At 38.0% G+C, this 18947-nt stretch overlaps 2 protein-coding genes across 2 annotated transcripts in view; both read left to right on the top strand.

Moving 5' to 3' along the window:
- Positions 1-6587, top strand: LOC149014433 (adenylyl-sulfate kinase 3-like). The gene is made up of 8 exons (XM_089156166.1): positions 1-493; positions 647-994; positions 1286-1426; positions 4181-4330; positions 4518-4636; positions 4773-4857; positions 5310-5356; positions 5977-6587. Exons 2-8 carry the CDS (start codon positions 676-678, stop codon positions 6076-6078), a joined length of 963 nt encoding a protein of 320 aa, XP_089012292.1. The 5' UTR covers positions 1-493; positions 647-675; the 3' UTR covers positions 6079-6587.
- Positions 6588-9670: 3083 nt separating this feature from the next.
- Positions 9671-18947, top strand: part of PUB49 (plant U-box 49) — a 34200-nt gene continuing 24923 nt past the window's right edge. Inside the window, exons 1-6 of the mRNA XM_089154955.1 lie at positions 9671-10211; positions 10359-10421; positions 10567-10670; positions 11348-11439; positions 11539-11628; positions 11743-11818. Of these exons, the coding sequence (XP_089011081.1) occupies positions 10084-10211; positions 10359-10421; positions 10567-10670; positions 11348-11439; positions 11539-11628; positions 11743-11818 (553 nt within the window). The 5' untranslated portion in view covers positions 9671-10083. The remainder of the gene's footprint in view (positions 10212-10358; positions 10422-10566; positions 10671-11347; positions 11440-11538; positions 11629-11742; positions 11819-18947) is intronic.

Below are 18947 nucleotides of genomic sequence, written 5' to 3'. Positions count from 1 at the left end.
CCCTGAAGATAGTTAACAGGATCAAGGCGAAGATCCCCTCTGGATTCCCGGTCCACAATCGAAAGAGAAAGGTCGATCCTCTCTGGAATCTGCGCTTTCTTCGAAGGCAAATTGAGATGGTTTCTTTGGTTATTTTAACTTTTAAGGTTTAGAGAAGTAAGCTCAACGACTTGTCTGATATCCTCCATCATCCTCCATCAATAGAAGCCAGCCGAGAAGAAGCCAAATTAAGCTCTTAGACTTGTCTGATATCCCCATCATCCTCCATCATCCTCCATCATCCTCCATCAATAGAAGCAAGCCGAGAAGCCAAATACGACAAGACAAACGACATCAAGAATGACAGAATCATCCTCTCCCCTCGTTGACGTTCACGTCCATGCCTTCCCCAGATTTTAGAAACAAGCGGTGACTGGTTGACTGGTGCCGGAGGAAACTAAACCCCCCAGAGAAAACGGAGAGAAAATGTTTTGAAACTCACATTTGTCCTTGAGTAAGTAAATTCTTAGTCTCCGTTCAGGAGTCCATTTATCATGCTACTCTCTCCGCATTCCATGCTCCCCTTCCTGGCCCTTTTTATAATTCTATATAAATTCCATCAATCGTCAATATTTTATCTAAGATCTATTACTATTTCTTGATCAAGGTACCAAAACGTAAAATCTAGAGAACTAAATGTGTGAGATGAGTCCCGCTGGAGTAGTGAGACCGCTGGGAGGCTGTTACCCATCTGGGTTTGAACATGGTGTTGCTTCGCATTCACAATCGATGTTAGGGCTTGTGGATTTGCCCCACTGCAATGACGTTCGTTTCCACCGGAGATTTAATGGTCGCGGCCTTCCCCTTTCCGTCTCCATCAGTCGCAAATACAAGTTTTCTACCGCGGTCAAGGCTATCAGTGACTCTAACATGGCTTATGTCAATGGCAAGGTGGTCACTGCCGGTTGTTCCGACTCCCAAAACAGTGAACATCTTGGAGCTGGGCTAGTTTCTGGTAACTTTCCATCTTCCGGGTCTCTTCCATTCCCCCCCCCCCCTCCCTTTCACGTTATCGCTTCAGAACTCCCATCGCCCTTATGAAGATTAGAATAGTTGGATTTGGGCAGAAACCAACTGCTGCTGCAAGGAATTGGTTAAGAACTCGCAAAATGATAAGAATGTTGTTCATTATAAATTAGAAGGGTTGGTTGGTTGGTTGTATGACTCTAAGCATTTAGGGATTTCTCTTCTTTTCTTTTTCCCTGAAAAAATTGGTCCTACAGGTTCCTGATTTGTATTTGGCTAGGGAAACATCACCGTGTGATATCAACTGTTGGGAATTCAACAAACATCATGTGGCATGAATGTCCAATTGGGAAACTTGAAAGGCAAAAGCTAATCCAGCAGAAAGGATGCGTCATATGGATTACGGGTCTCAGTGGTTCAGGTTTGTGTTGCTATTATTCAAGTTTAGTTTACTCCTTGAAATTTTACATTACTTGGTAAAGCATAAAATATCGTAGCCAATGATAAGCCTCCTTTTGTCACTTGTCATGTGAAGAACATCATATTACTGGTATACAAGTTTGCTGATACCATTTCAAGTTTGGATATCACAAGATTTAGAGTGTGCTGCTCTTCTCACCCGTGTGTGTGTGTGTGTTATAATGCTGTACCTTATCAAATGTCTCCTCTGTTTCCTGGTTGTAACTTCGAAGTTCTGATTACATAGATATGACAGGATTTGCCTCATTTCAAGGAATTATTTTAGGACAAAATGTCTACATCTCGAATGTTGGCATTCCACCACAAAATTTTATGGGTGTTGACAATGCATTTTAACCTCATGTGAGTGACTTGTTCATCTAATATAGGTTTTTAATAGGAAAGAGAGCTGTCCTTGGAGTTGGAAGAATTAAATGTAAACATAACTTAGAAAGGGGTCCATATGTGAGCTTATTTATTTTTCATCTTAGAATATTTTAGTTAATTTTTATTGAAAGGAAATCACTAGTTTTCAAGAAGCAGTAGTTTGTTTTGTGGCCAACCCTCACCTGTTTTAATCGCTGGAAACAAGGATCTCATCTTTTTATTCTTCATTTCTTTGCATTAAGATTTATAAGTTATTTACTTTCTTTCAGATCCACAGGTTGTACATTGTAACCAACTCATGGTGCTAATCCCACTTCAACTGGTTCCTTGGAGGGTGGGTTGGAGATGGTTCTCACCTTTGATACTCTTGTGCAAAAGTGACCATTCTCAGGACTCAAACGTGAAAATTTGTGCTTGAAACCCAAGCACCAATGCACCAAGCAAGAGTCCCTCACTTTGGCTCTATCTATGATGATTCTTGTTAATTTTAGTCATTGTTTCAAGCATGGATTTTATCCATCAATTCTAAGATGATTCTCTGTGTCTTGAATTTTGGTTCATTTTTTGCTTCTGATTTCAGCATTCATTGAGTAGTTTATAGGAACTATCTAAATGACACCTCTATAGCTGTACTTTATTTCCTTGCCTTAAGGCTTTACTTACGTTTTTAAAATAATTTTAAGCTATTTTGTCAATAACAGAATCTGTTATTGTCTTCCACATTTTTTTTTGTGTGTTAACAGGCAATAGTTACTCATTGAAAAAAAATGTGTTATACTAGAAGGGGCAAACAAATAAAGTTACAAATTGTTTGACACCTTAAGGTGTGGCAACAAGAAAATCCTTAATTTAAAGTTCTATTGTTAATATCTAATGCTGGGCAGTTCTCTATTCCCTTGTCCGAAAGAGTGTTTTTCCAAGTTATTCTGGCATCTGCTTTACCATTGTGGATACATGCACAAACTGGACACTTTATGCTTGATACGAGTTAGCTAAACACATGTACCAAAACACGAAAAAATGTCAACTTTTGGTTGGGATTCAATGCAGGGTTTGGGAGTGAACTTATCCTTTGTGCACGGTTCTTGGAATAATTAGCATATATTTTCACATAATCAAACGTTGCTTAATGGTGTCCATCACTATGTTTATCAGAACACTTATAGAGCTGAAAACTTAATAAATTTATTTAACCTTAGTAGTGCAGCCTAGGCTAGAAATGGTAGACAAGGGTATCAACACTAATAATGGCACAAAGTGAAAGCTCCTACGTTAGGAACTATTATATACCACTCATTTTGGAGATTGCATTATGACGTATTGGGTGGTAGATACCATGCAATTGCATGGAAGAGGATCTTTCTGTACAGGCTTGAGGTGAATGTCATTCTCTCAGGGGGTGTATAGAATAAAAAATGTGGACTTTTTTAATCTACTTCTCTAGTAAAAGCTTCACACATCATAGGTACATCAAAGATTTTCTCTAGACAGATCAAAATATAATAAAAGAAATAAAGTTTTCTCCTGAATGAATAAATGAATGACAAAGAAAGGAAGAAAAGGAATAAAGTTCAGCTGTTTATTGTGGAAATGTTTTTGAAGAGAACGTGTTATACACTATCAACTATTAAGGTTCTAGGTGGCTCTAGGTTCAGATAACCTTTTGCCTTCCGCCCTCTTATGTTCGAGGGACATTAGATAAGAATTTATGATATCATAAACAGGTTTGCTGAATTCTTGAAAGTAGAATATGATATAATATTGTTATTTCTCTTGTCCCTAGAAAGTGTGGAACAGAGATATTGAAGATTTTGATCTATTCAGCTTTTTGATTGTGGCATCAAGATTTGAAGAAATTTTGGAGGAACAAAGAATCTTCCTAGAGGGGAAAAACACTTTGTATGGGTATTGATTGCTAGTGGATGTATAGATTTGGGGCTAAGTGTGAAAAAATGGAGAAGATGGCTGAGAAGTGTACAAACAGTTCATCAGCCCCCTTTGCCATGATGAACAGGTCTCCTGATGGTCTTCTCCAAAGGTTTTGCGACATTAGACAAGGAACCTCTGTCCTTAATCCTCCAACTTCCCCCGCCAAAAAAAAAAGAAAATGAAAGAAGGAAAGAACCTACCCTCTGTCTCACTCTGTGTTGTCACTGGGACATTTACCTCAGGAAGATGTGTTAGATGTTATCTCTGCTTGCAAAATGGGATAGGCTGTTTGGTTCAACTTTGTGTTCAAAATGACTTTTCCTGTAATGCATTTAAATGGTTTCCTTCTCCATTTGCGGTTTTTTCGTCCCTGACTTTTTCTGCTTTTTTTAATTTCCAGGGAAAAGCACTGTGGCATGTGCTCTTAGTCGGGGTCTGTACAATAGAGGAAAGTTGTCATACCTCCTTGATGGTGACAATATTCGACATGGCCTTAACCAAGATCTTAGTTTTTCTGCTGAAGACCGCGCAGAAAATATTCGAAGGATTGGTCAGCATTTGCCCTAAATTATTATTTTTTAAATCTGATGCAGGTCCTCCCCCCCCCCCCCCCAAAAAAAAAAAAAAAAAAAAGAAGGTGAAAGTGATCTCCTAGACATGGTTTTTGTTAGTTTACTTTAGATGTGGTATTTTAGGTTTCTTGCAATGCTCTAATGATCCCTCATATCTGATTTTAGGGGAAGTAGCGAAGCTCTTTGCAGATGCTGGTATTATTTGCATTGCGAGTCTGATATCTCCTTATCAAAGAGACCGCGATGCATGCCGTGCATTAATGACTCATGGAAATTTTGTTGAGGTTTGATTCTTGAATCTCTGGATAGGCTGAATTTTGAAGTTAGATCAATCAATCCCACATTATATATTTTTCCCCCCTTAAAAGTGAAAAGAATTGTTTGTAAAGATTGGCCCAACATTACCTTTACTGTATACAGGTCTTCTTAGATGTTCCATTGCAAATATGTGAGGCCAGGGACCCAAAGGGCTTGTACAAACTTGCTCGTCAAGGAAAGATCAAAGGTACCTTTTAGGAATAAGTAATTGACAGGGGGCGCTGATGGTTTGTAGCTATTATCTGACTGTTCTCAAATGGCCAGTGTTCTCTATTGGTTCCTGTTTCTAAGATTTGACGCTGTTAGACTTCTTACCTAGCAAACTTGTGGAATGATTCAACTTTCTGGACATACTTTTGTATATTTAGACTTTGCCTCCTACACTTACAACAAGCTATTGTCATCCTCATTGACTTCAGGAGATAGTACTTCCATTCGTGATTTTCTGCTATTCAACTTTGACTTGGTTTTACCATTAAGGTTTCTCTACCTGGATGATGGTGACAATTCCTGTACTATATCCACACTTGGATGCCTTTAAAATACTGAATTTTGCCAAATATTCAATTTAGGTATGAGACTTTTTATTTGATGGATGACTTGTGAAATTGTCAAACTTACATTGGTATTTTGCTGCAGATTTTACTGGTATTGATGATCCATATGAACCGCCTCTGAATTGTGAGGTTTGTATGCCCCAACATCTTTCTTTCTGAAAGGACATACCTGAACAGAACTGCACATAACACATCTGTGTATGATGGTACCTGAAAGGAATTAGCATGCCATTCAATTAAAGTTCCATGTGGCTAGGTTCTGTTTCCTGTTACTGTTGCAGCATTGGGATGATGGAATACTGAAGATTGGCATGATCACTAGGAGAAAAAGTATTACCATTAGGGTGTAGTGCTACTACAATATCTATGTGACTATTCTTAGCTGAAAGATTGGTATTGCACTTAGAGATGTCCGGACGGAAAAATGTTTCATCTCCTTCCTGGGCCATATAATAGTAGTAGACGAGGCACTTGTGTGGTATCCTGTGATACAGGTTTTGTACCCTGGGCTACATGTGCAGACTTTTGCTTACTGAGCAAAGTCGTGTATGTTTAAGGAGGCTTAAACAAAACATGCATTGAGAAATGATGCCTTCTTTTCACCCCAAAAAAGAAAGAAAGAAGAAGAAATAGATGATGCCTTCTTCATATGCTATTGCATGCTTTAGATGAATTTGGTTCTATTGTTTAGAGTCTCCAAGCATTTGTTGATGCTGAAATTTGACTTAGGAGATGATCTTTTTCCTCAGATAGTGTTACGGCATGAAGGAGCTGGTGCTGGTGCTTCCCCTAGTGAGATGGCTGAAAAAGTGATTTCCTACTTGGAGGAGAAGGGGTTCCTGCATGCATGAGAACTTGCACGCAGAGAAATCTGTTTCATCCTCAGCCTGTGAAGATGCCCTATTAATTGTATAGGAATTGCAAGCAATAAACATAAGTTATTATCTGCCCCTGTTTGTTCAATTGCTGTCTGGTTCTGAATTGATTAATTCTTCATGTTTTTCTTGTCAGTCCAAAATTGTACTGTGCAGCCTTATTATTTTGATTGTAAATTGAAAGGGGGCATTGGTTGGTGGATTTGCCATTCGACAATCTGTCCACAGGCTATAAGATGCAAAGAATTGCAATCAATATGATGAAATAGGGAAAGGTCTGTCAATGGTTTTGTAAGGAGCTGTGCTCTTGGGCCTCAGAATAATTCAACAGCAGAAAGGGTGGGGTAGGGGATACGAACTCACAATGGCCCCTGCCGCAATGGAAACTTAAAAAGGCTTTGCGTTTAACTTTGGTTGAATCGCAGCAGGTGGAGGAAATCTTAAAAGGAGAATGTGGTCAAACGCTTCAGCTCTCTTTTTCAAACATCTATCGTGGGAAACTAAAGTGATCCCTGGACACCCCCTGAACCACTTCAGCCTAAGGTTGGATTTTTGAATTTAAAAGTTACTTGTTTATTTACTTGATCCAAGCGGTTTTAAATTTCTGTGCCTTCTCACACCTAGCGTGGGGTTCCTCGTCGCATTAGAGGGTAAGAATGAAGGATAGTAATTATCAAAGGGTTCTTCATTGGTGCCCTGAGGACATCATGGGTTAAACTTACCTTTGTGGTATATTTAAATTACTAGTAAACTTGTACGTGCAAATGCGTTAGTGACAATATATGAGAAATGTTCAAGAAATATACTTACTGAAAGGAGGATGATGAAAGAACAAATAATTGTATTGAACATCAATATTATACAACTTATCTTTGAAGTCATTTTTCTTTTGAACTTCAAAGTCATTAATTGATTGTCTATGACATTTTTTGTATGACAGATTTCACTTTTGAAATCTAAGTGCTTAAGACTGAGAGACTCGAATACCCCCCCCCCCACTTCCGCAATTTTGTTTTCTTCTTCTACTTCTCCCTTCTTTTCTGGTCGGAGCTTGCATTAATATTTTCTTTCTCTACAATGATCTCTCTTTGTCTCTTTTTCTATCGAAAACATATCACTAAGAAAAAAAAAACATTTTGAATAGAACAAAAAGTAACCGTTTTAGATGTCAAGAAAAATATTATAATTAAATGTTTTTTATAGTTAAAATCTTTTAGATTTAGGAACAAGATATAAACAAGTAAAATAACAACGGACAAAGAAAGAAGAAAGGGTAGGAAGATCTTCTTTAAAGACAATTACCAAGACTGCTTGATGAAAAAAACAATAACTAAATTTTCAAGAACGATAGAAACAATAGGTAAAGAAATGATAGGCAATAAAAAATAATAAAATAATAATATAAAAGTCAAAGATAAGATTTGCTACACAATTAAGACTACGTGCATTTATATAATAGTATAATTTATGAAAACCTTATCTAAAGATTTAGTTGGAGTTCCTATGAACTTTTAATAAAAATGTATGCATTTCTCTGTTTGCCTCTCGCATTTATTATTTTTCATCGCATGAGTCACCAGAGTGCCAACGTTATAATGCATCGGGTCGGGTTCTCTACTGGTCCTCTCATCCTTTGTCTGTCCTGCTCTCCTTCCATTGTCTAGGGCTTCTCCCTTCCCGATTTACAACCAATATATGGCAACGACGGAATCCTTTCGTTATCGGATTTCGGCTGAGGCTCACACCGTGTGTTTTGGGAAATTTTCAAGCCCTCGTCTTGAAGATTGTTGTCGATCCCATGTGTTATTTTATTGAGACAGTTGTTGCTAAATCCAAAATTAATGAGAATTTCCCTGTTTCTGATCTTCTGAGTGAAGAACATTTTAAGCTACAAGTCTTGCTTGGTGACAGGAAACAGCTTCCGTGAAATAGTTGTTAATTTTTACTAAACGAAACAGGGTTTAGATGAGATAGATTTTGGAACACTTAAGCAATCGGGTAATCGGAGCGACCAGGGAACGGCCGCGGAGAATATAGAATATATCGGACGGGTTGCCGGAACAAGGGCAGCAATAACGGGGGCTAGGGCTAGGGTTTGGTTCCAACAATCTAGTTTTTAGGTCTGGTGTTATTGTGTGAATTTGATACTCTCTTGGGTATGTAACTGTGATTTTAGGAAATTATAAGGGTAGTGGGGAAAAGTAAGGGTGCCAATCTACAGTACCAACTTTGAATACCGAAAACCAGAATCGTAGCGTAGCGAATTTACACCGTTTGGTATGGTTCGGCATTTTCAAAAGCAGTTCGATACGATTTCAGTATTAAATCGGTGTGGAATAATGGTTTAAACACAATATCTAGTGTGATACAGTTTTTGTACGAATGAAATTAACCAATCAATAGAATTTGATTTTAACAAAGATAAAGCAATTAAATCTAATTAATATAGACAAAACAATAGAATTTGATGTTAATAAAGATAAAAAAATTAAATCTAATTAATAGAGACAAAACAAGTAAATCTAAGAAGAAGAGTGAATGATGAAATGAAATTTTGAAATAGGGAATTATGGATAGGATAAAGGTGAAGTGTTTTAATTGTAAAATTATAATTTATATCCCTTAATTTGGTACGGTACTAATTCGGTACGGTTTCAGTACATACTGACGGTATGAATACTTAAAATCAGAATTGTACCAAAGAAATTTGGTTTTTGTACCTACTGTACCGAATTTTGAATGGTACGGTATGATGCGGTTTTAGACGGCGCAGTTCAGTATGGTTAAACGTTTTCGAAGCGCAAAACCCTTATGTGAAACTAGTGATCACCCACTATTATTTTGAAAATTGCATGGCACTCACGGACATAATTACAAGTTACTCACAGTTAAATTTGTTGTTACATGATGAGTAAAATTACCTAAATGCCCTTTGAACAATATATTTTTGAGCAAATTACACGGTACGTGTTATTAAAGGGGTAAAACTTTTGGCCACCCACTATTACCTCTTAAATTATATGACACTCACATTCAAAATTACAAGTTACTTTAGTAACATTTTAAATTAAGTGGACATGTAAACTGAACTCTAGTAACATTTTAAATTAAATGGACATGTAAAATGATAAAAATACTATTACTTATATTTTAAACATTTTAATTTCATTTTCAAATTACCTACATTCCCTCAGTTAAGGTATTCTTTCACCTATCTTCTTCCAATGCCGTAAACTCCTCTCCACCACTGGAAACTGCTCTCCACCGATCACAACCCCCCATTTTAAATATAAGTAATGGTATTTTGGTTATTTTACATGTCTACTTAATTAATAATGTAATTGTAGGTAACTTGTAATTTTAAGTGTGAGTATCATATAATTTAAAAAGTAAATAATAGCGGATAGTCAAGAATTGTACCCTAGTGGGTGGTGTGTAATTTGCTCAAATTCTTAATATAAAGTTACAAATTTCATAGTTGTGTTTTTAGTAGAGTAGTGACAGTGCCAATGTAGTGGCATAATCCAAGGAGGTTATGATTTTAGGGGGGAATATATATATGTATATATATTTTCATTATATAATATAAGGAGAGGAGAGAAGTAGAGAGTAATCTCATGTTCACCGAAACCAGTCCAGTCCGACCCAAGTCGACGGATGGTTGTGCCGGAGACAGTGCTGTAGATTCTTTCGTTGGAGGCGAAGGTTTAGGTGCTAGTGCTACAGAACGTCGGCAGGTCGAGGATTCGGAATCTTCGGGAATATATCTTTATCGGACATCTTCATGCTTAGAATATTTAAGCATAGCGAAACTGACCCCTTCTTCAACCTTCAGGGACCTCTTCTTGTTTTCTAGAGGGAAGTTAGTACAAATCAGATTCCTCTAGCAGATTGAGCGGTCGCAAACCCTAGTTTTCCCAGCTTCTTGTTCTTTATATATAACATATACATTAGTTTTAACAAAAAAGGAAGCACAGAGACATGGGAAAGAAACAGCACAGCAAAGATCGGATGTTCATAACGAAAACGGAGTGGGCGACCGAATGGGGAGGTGCCAAATCAAAACAGCAGTCCGCGCCATTCAAGCGTCTTCCTTTCTACTGCTGCTCGTGTGTTACTCTCTTCATAGGATTAGTTTGCTCTTTGTTTCTGTTTTGAATTTGCTCTTGTTCTTCACTATAAATTTAGGCTCATGATCATAAAATTCTCCTTCTTTATATTAACTTTGATGTCCTCCGCGGTGGTTTTTGGTATAGGCTCACTTTCACTCCGTTCGAGAATGCGGTTTGTACAATTGATGGCAGCGTTTTCGACGTCACGTTAGTGTCTCTGCCTCCAATGCATATACACATTCATTTTACACCAGCACACTTCATCACCCCACTTTCTCCCACGCACATTCACACACGAAGGAGAAAGGGGGAAAAAAAACAAAGTAGCTTCAAGTGTGATTTGGTGTTGCAGGAACATTATACCTTACATTAGAAAGTATGGAAAGCATCCGGTCACTGGAGCTCTCCTTAGGCTCGAGGATCTCATCCCTCTTACATTCCACAAGAACCCCGAAGGTATGCCTTCCTGTTCCCGCATTATTGTTTAATGCAAAATTTGGTTTTCCTTTTATAGGGAAGTAGAATTATAAGTTCCCCGTCGTATTCCAAATGGATTTAATGGAATACTGTCCTACTTTAGGTCCCAACCAATGGGCGTGGGTCTCTCATCGAGTTTCTGTATTCAAATTTGGTCCAATGAAAACTTTATTTTTATTTTTTGTTGAGTAATAAATTCAGGACTTCCACTAGCTTGAACCAAATTCTTGACTACATGGTTAAGTGTTAAGCAATCACCTTGGAGATCGTCTCCTGCTGATTGGTACAATGGTACCTGTAATTGAACTTCAATATTATTCTCTGTGATCTTTGTTTTTATGGTTGACCCACAGGCCTGGTCATTTTGATATCTGTATTTTGGAATTGGTGACTCATAGTTATAGCTTCTATCACCATTGGAGTGTTTTTACCCCACTTTGAAATCGGCACAACATATAGAGTTATATGAAACATTCCAAATCAATTTTCTTCCCTATGTATTAATATTATTATTATTATTTTTTATGCTTATATTCCTTGAACTCGTGGAATTTTAATCTGATGTATTTTGCTTGGCACCTTTATTTTGGTTCTCCACTACCAAACTTCTTTCCATGGTATATTATTGAGTGCATCTCTCTTCATTTTTGTTGTAGGAGAATATCACTGCCCAGTTCTGAATAAAGTGTTCACGGAATTTACGCATATTGTTGCTGTGAAAACTACAGGAAACGTGTTCTGTTATGAGGTTTGTTCTTCTTTATCCATCATTGTTATTATCTTTTGCTGTAATTTTTCTACATAAGTTAACTTCTGACAGTTTAGTTGTGTTGCATTCTTTTGAAAGGCCATCAAAGAGCTGAACCTGAAAACAAAAAACTGGAAGGAACTCCTTACTGATGAACCATTCACAAAGGAGGACCTTATAACAATACAGGCAAGAGAACTACAGGAAGTCACCATTTTTTATTTGGACGGTTGTTATCTGTAATAATTTTTTGTTGCAAGGCTCCTGCATCTGATTTCTTTTTTGTTTTTGCTTCCTTGACAGAATCCGAATGCACTTGACAGCAAGGTCCTGATTGAATTTGATCATGTTAAAAATAGTCTTAAAGTTGATGATGAAGGTGAGCTATGATACATCATTTTTTTTAATGGTTAAACTGTTTAAACTGGATTGATATTTATCACATGTGAACAACATGAAATACTTGTTAATGTAATCCTAAATTTGAACAATCATACTAGAAGCCACACCAAGAATTAAATTAATTAATTAATCTCAAAGGATGGTTTAGTTTGGGGTTAAATCAGATTTTTGGATGATTAAATAATTAAATTAAACACCAAGAAAATACAAAGAATGAAATGAACGGGGGGAGGGGGAACCGGCCTTCAAGAAGGAGATTGGAAAGAGGAACTAAGACCGCAGGAGACAACAATGAGCTTGTTCCTTGGGTATCAACAACCGTACAAAAATTATTTTAGGTAGGGCATGGGGATAGGAGAAAAATTATTTGTACTATATCTATCATAGAAAAGTTGAAGGCTAACCACTAAACTGTTATCCTATTTTTACGAACATTAATTTTAGGGATTGATGTTACACCTCAAAGTTGAATCTTCAACAAACCTTGCTGATATGACGTACATGTATTATAGTATTTTTACGAACATTAATTTTAGGGATTGATGTTACACCTCAAAGTTGAATCTTCAACAAACCTTGCTGATATGACGTACATGTATTATAGTAGTCTCCCAACATGTTTGATAAATCTCACCACCATCCCCAGGAGGGCACCTTGGGCTGGAATAGGGCCTAGGGTTGCTGTCAGCACCCTATGGCCCAACCCAACAGCATGGACAATTGTGCATCACAAGGGCATTTTGTCTTTTGGGACACAAGTCAAGTCAAATTTGATTTTGTCAGGTTCAAAATTTTATTGGGAGTGTAATCCTTTATTTTATAATTTGTGTCAGCTCATGACAAGTTAAGTAAGAGTCCTCGTCTAGTTAGGAGTCCTAATATTTTTAGTCAAGAAGTTGCAGCAAAGGGAGAGAGTTCAATTGAGTTGCTAGGGGTTTTAACTGTGGAGAAATCCTGCGGGAGCCTTGTGTGGTATTCTTATTCAGCAAGTCTTCATTCCCCTACCTTCTACAACAAGTAAGTGATCATTCCTCCCTTTCCTATCTGTAATGCCATTGCACCCTAGCTCTTCTCCTCTTCTAGTCAGCAGCACCTTCTCTTCTTTCCGAAAACCTCAATTTCTATATCTCCCAATTCCTAGCACCAAAATCCCTCCCCTTATTGGATCATCGTCCCTTCACTCCCTCTAGCACTTGACCCCAGCTGCCTATACCTTCCCCAGAAACACTAGAATCTGAACCCTAATTCCCTTAAACCCTCGATTTCTGGAAATTGAATCTGAATCAGATTTAGGTCTTTGTCAACCCTAAGCTTCTACACCATAACCTAACATTGTATACCTTGCCCTTCCCTAGAAAACTCTTGCTGCAGGGTCTAGAACCCTAATTTTTGCCCATTAATTCATTAATTGATCCTGTAACTAGCCCTCATCTTTGAGGCACATCAAGGTTCCACCAAGATTTGCTGGTGGTTTGACCAAAGAACCCAAAGATGGGATTTTCTAGTATTGTATGTCGAAACAGCTGATTCAGCCTTACTGGAATAAGGCTTATTCTTCCAGGATCTCTAAAACTAAACTAGTTTCCAAGTGCACATTTCGATTTCAGGTATGGTGTATAGGATGACTTCTGAATGGATTCCCTGATTCGGTTTGGAATATTGGACTTTGTATTCCCTGGTTAGGGTAGTTGGGGATGGTCTCAAGGATGTTGGGTGTTAGTTTTGAGGAGATTTAGAATGGTGGTATGGGGGTAGGTTTCTTAAGATATGGGATGAAAAATTATGGGAATAGGGTGAAACTTGGAAGGAATGCAGGTAATAATATAAAGATATGATCCTCCAAGTGGTGTAAACCAAAATTCTAAGGTTTCCCTTGTAATGATGTTGCCCTAGATTTAGGTTCACTCCAGGATCCTGTCTCTGTGAACCAGCAGTTTTGTAGGCAATTTCTTTTAGGAATTAGGGTTACAAGTCACAAAACAACACCCTAGATGGGTTGGCCAGAATGGGGTTGAAGGAATAGGGGCTTCATGGGTTATTACTATGCCGTACTCGTATTCCCAGGTCTCAATTTTAGTCTAGGCTTAAGATTCAGAGGTTTGAGGGGTTAACAGGAGGGGTAGGAAGGTTTGGCTGCTGCTGCTTAGTTTCAGGTTAATTTTATAAGTTAGGGCTTAGGGAATGCTGTATTGGGCTTCGGTGGGGGCTTGGGAAGGGGCTGTTGTTAATTTATAATTTCAGGTTAATCATAGTAGGTTTGAAGAGTCCTAAAGGATTTGGGATTGGGATCAAGTGTAGGTGAAGGGTTGGGGAAGCTGATTAATGTAGTACTGTATCTGCTTGGTCAAAACAGTAGCCAAATAGGATCTCAGATTTCACAGGTTGAAGAATGAGACAGATTTCAGATGTGAAGCAAAGCTGAAATCTAGAGAGCTATCACAATGATAACTCTATGATAACATCAGAACAATAGGGACATATTTGTACTTAAGGTAAGGGTAGTAACCGAAATAGAAGATTAAGAACTAGATGGGCTTATTGCTAGATGGAGAAATGGGGGAATGATATAGCAAAAATGAGAGAACAACAAGGACAACAAAGTAACATTAGGGCTGCACATTGTAAGTTGTGGATTGATAGGATCAGACACCAACTTACCTTGATCAAACACAAGGTTTCTCCAAAGAGAAGAGTAGCTGACAAAGCATTTTGATTTCAAATGATGGGTGAGTGTTCCACCCTCTTATATAAGTCCCTTTATATAGCCTTTATAAATAGATATAAACATTAAATGCAACATCCAATCACTAGCTTACACGTACCCATTAATGACTAAACCACTACCTAACTCTTGACAAAGAAAACCTTTTTGAAAAGAGTTCCTTATTTTCAAACTATAGCCCCTTTTATTGACTTCGATGAAAATCTCAAGGACTAGACTTGAGCTTAGGTCTAGCCCATGAAGGTCATAACATGTGTGCTGACTTTAACCCATTAAAACAGTCCTAGCCCATGAAAGCCATGGGCTGATTTGGGCAATATCCTTAGGTTTTGAAGGGCCTGATCTATTGGGCTTTTTCTTTCTTGTATGTCTTCAATTCTACATCAACTCTCCTCTGCTTGAAAACATTTGTTTTTGACGAATGGATGAGTGACCTCTCATACAAATCTAGATCAAGTTTCTTGAAATCGTCAACATGAATCCAAGCACTTTCATGTTGTGGATGACTCTTCCATTTGACGAGGAAAGCATAATGTCTAGTGCCATGATGAGTGGTTTTGTAAGAGTCATCCAAAACCTCCTCAATGACATCAACGATTGTTGGCTTGAGTTGGGGCTCAACATCTGTTCAGGATCTCCATCATCAGAGTGATGTCCTATATAAAGATGCAAGTCAGCCACATTGAAGACGTTGCTTATGTTTGTTTACTCCGGTATCTCGAGAATGCAAGCACCTTAAGTTTGTTGTTGACTCCTTGTTGGAACCTTTCTGGGTTGACACGAACCATCACCATGTCTCACAGCTGAAACTCCACGTATCGTTAATGACGATCAGTTTTAGCCTTGTATACATCATTGCTGAGAGCCATTCTTCGTCGAACATTGCCATGTACCTCTGTATATGGTGTAGAAACTCGTTAACTTCTGTATTTATACGTGCTTGTGGGTGGTAGTGGAATGAGTCTATAGGCTGTTGGGGTTGAACTCCAAGTAGAATCTCAAATGGAGTATGACCTATTGTACAATTGATTGAGTTGTTGTAAGAAAACTCAGCTATATCAAGTATAGAAAGCCATGTCTTCTCATAATCACGAATCAAACGCCTCAATATGTTTCCCAACCTTCAATTCACTGCCTTTGTATGACCTCAATATGTTAGTTTTTAGCCATAGTGTCTTCCAAAAGTAGCTCATGAACTTGATGTCACGATCTAAGACAATGCTACTTGGTAGCCCATGTAATCATACATCCCCCTTGAAGAATATCTTTGCAATGTGAGATGCATCAAAGGTCTTGTGACATGGTATAAAGTGAGCCATCTTTGAGAAGTGGTCAACTACAACCATGATGGGTCGTGTCACTCTTTTGTTGAGGGTAGCCCAAGTACAAAATCCATACTAATATCAATCCAAGGTGCATGAGGAACTAGTAATGGTGAGTATAGAGCCTCAGCCAAGTCAACCATGCCTAAGGATTGGTGAAAATGGAGATGGAAAGAACCTCAACAGGGTTAACTTGGATTTCTTTTTTTATTTTTTTTAAGCCATGGATTCTGCAGAATACGATCCTGTTGACTCAGATGCTCGGCCATACTGGACAATGGGCAAGGTGAAGGCTTCAAGTAGTCTATGCACGGAACTGTTCTAGTGCTTCCAATTTCTTTCTAGTGTACTAAGCTAACTAGACGATTTCCTGCTATTGGGATTGGTTACCCACCATAATTCCATTATTAGATTGTTAGTATTTTGCTTGGTTTGCTTGGCTAGTTGATAGACTCGGCATCTCCTTATTACATGATCAACATCTTTTGCAATATGAGGCCAATAATACTGATCAATAACCTACATGATGGTCTTATCCTTGCTGGAATGGCCTCCCAAACCTCCGCCATGCAACTCCTGTATGCTATGATGTCATAGGGAAGAATTTGGAATGCATGACCGAGTTCTCCCATGAATAGGTACAGAACATGAAGTGAGCATTTATGATGCTGCCCACCTTGCTGTATCTTCTTATTTGGCATGCTGAAAACATTGTCAAACGCATACTCATCATGGATCTGATCAATGCTAACTGCATGTGCTGAGAATGTGTTAAGAGTAAGTACTTTTCGGCTCAATGCATCAGCCACTATATTCTTCTTTCCAGCCTAGTACTTTATTGCAATTTGCAAACACAAATTCTTGCAGATAAGCAACTCATTTGGCGTGCCCATTGCTAATCGACTTCTGTGAATGTAGATGCTTGAGGGCCTTATGATTGGTGTAGAGAATGAACTCTTTGCCAATGAGACAATGTCTCCAATGGTGCAACACTTGGACGATAACATTAAGCTCCAAATCATATGTTGAATAGCATTGCTTGGCATCGAGTTTCTCACTATAGAAAACAATAGGGTGCCCACCTTGTATTAGTACACCTCCTAGACCAATATGTGAAGCATCAGTTGCTACCTCAAATATAGGTCAAAATTTGGTAAGTGAAATATTGGAGCCTCTTTCATCTTTTGCTTGATAAGATGAAAGGCTTTGGTTCTTGCTGATGTCCATTTGAACTTACCCTTGCCTTGCTTCAAACACTTGGTAATAGGTTCCATGAATGTACTAAAGTTCCGAATAAATCTCCTGTAAAACGATGCAAATCCATGAAAACTATGAACCTTGGTGATTGACTTTGGTGTAGGCCAATCAATTATGCTCTTTATATTCTCTGAATCAGCTTCAACCCCCTGTGATGAGACAATAAAACTGAGGAACACAACCTTTGGCAGCATAAAGGAGCATTTCTTGAGATTAGCTTCTCAATGCGAAGCACTCTCAAGACTTGATGTAGGTGATCAATGTGATCATTTGGATGCTTGGTATAGATCAATTTATCATCAAGGTATATGACCAAAAAAATGACCAATAAAAGGATGAAGTACCTATGTCATAATCCTCATGAATGTGCTGGGTGCATTCGTCAGCCCAAAAGGCATGACTCTCCATTCTTGCTCTTGAAGGCAATCTTCCATTCATCCCCGGGCCAAATACGAATCTGATGGTAACCGCTTTGATGCCAAATAATGTAGTACTGTAGCCAAATAGGATCTTTTCATAGGAAGAAAATTTAGATTTCACATATTTCAGATGTGAAGCAAAGCTGAAATCTAGAGAGCTATTACAATGATAACTCTAGGATAACATCAGAACAATAGGGATAGATTTGTACTTCAAGGTAAGGGTAGTCACCGAAATAGTAGATGGGCTTATTGCTAGATGGAGAAATGGGGGAGTATATAGCAAAAATGAGAGAACAACAAGGACAACAAAGTAACACCTGAGCTTTTCACATTGCAAGGTGGATTGATTGGATTTGACACCAACCTACCTTGATCAAACACACAAGGTTTCTTCAAAGAAAAGAATAACTAACAAAGCAATTTGATTTCAAATGATAGGTGAGTGTTTCACCCTCTTACATAAGTCCCTTTTATATAGCCTTTATAAAGAGACATAAATATTAAATGCAACATCCAATCACTAGCTAACATGTACCCATTAATGACTAAACCACTACCTAACTCTTGACAAAGGAAAACCCTTTTTGAAAAAAGTTTCTTATTTTCAAACTATAGCCCTTTTTATTGACTTTGATGAAAATCTCAAGAACTAGACTTGGGCTTAGGTCTAGCCCATGAAGGTCATAACATGTGGGTGGACTTCAACCCACTGAAACAGTCCTAGCCCATAAAAGCTATGGGCTGATTTGGGTCATATCCTTAGGCCTTTTTGGGCTTGACCCATTGGGCTTTTTCTTTCTTGTATATGTCTTCAATTCTGCATCATTAATCTTAAAGGGGAAAGTTGATTGGAGTTGTGGCTGGAGAGATTTGGATTTTTTATTTTGGGGGGGGGGGGGATGCTGTGTCATTCTATCTTATTGATGACAATACTCAAATTTCGGTTCGTCGATTCATAGCTCAACTGAGTAATTACATCTATATTTATAGCCATATGGCTGATTTATTTGAAACCCAAATTAGGACTCAAAATTGGAAACAAACTCCAATATGGACTTTTATACTAAAAAAGGATGGCCTAATCTAATCCTTAACCTGGTAGATAACCTAAATTGACTAGAAAATTGAAATACTAAAGAAAAATAGATTTAATATAGGCTCTAACTAGAAGATATTTCCAACTTTCTACTCATATTTTAAACCCATCAAATTGGCCAATTGCAAAATAAACCCGTCAAAGTGAAGGCCAAATACATTTCTGATCCAATCCTAGACTAATCTTAAGGATAGAAGCCTAATTTGGGGATGAATCTGCATTACTTTGGTTTTGAAAAAGTGAAGACGAAATTGGACTTCGGCTGGCAGTCAAGTTGCAACTGAATT

This window comes from Hakea prostrata, chromosome 5 (assembly GCF_041222555.1).
Source record: "Hakea prostrata isolate BN-2017 chromosome 5, UWA_Hpros_2, whole genome shotgun sequence".
Lineage (NCBI taxonomy): Eukaryota > Viridiplantae > Streptophyta > Magnoliopsida > Proteales > Proteaceae > Hakea > Hakea prostrata.
Note: the sequence above shows the minus strand (reverse complement) of the source record. Positions and strands in the feature narration are given on the sequence as shown.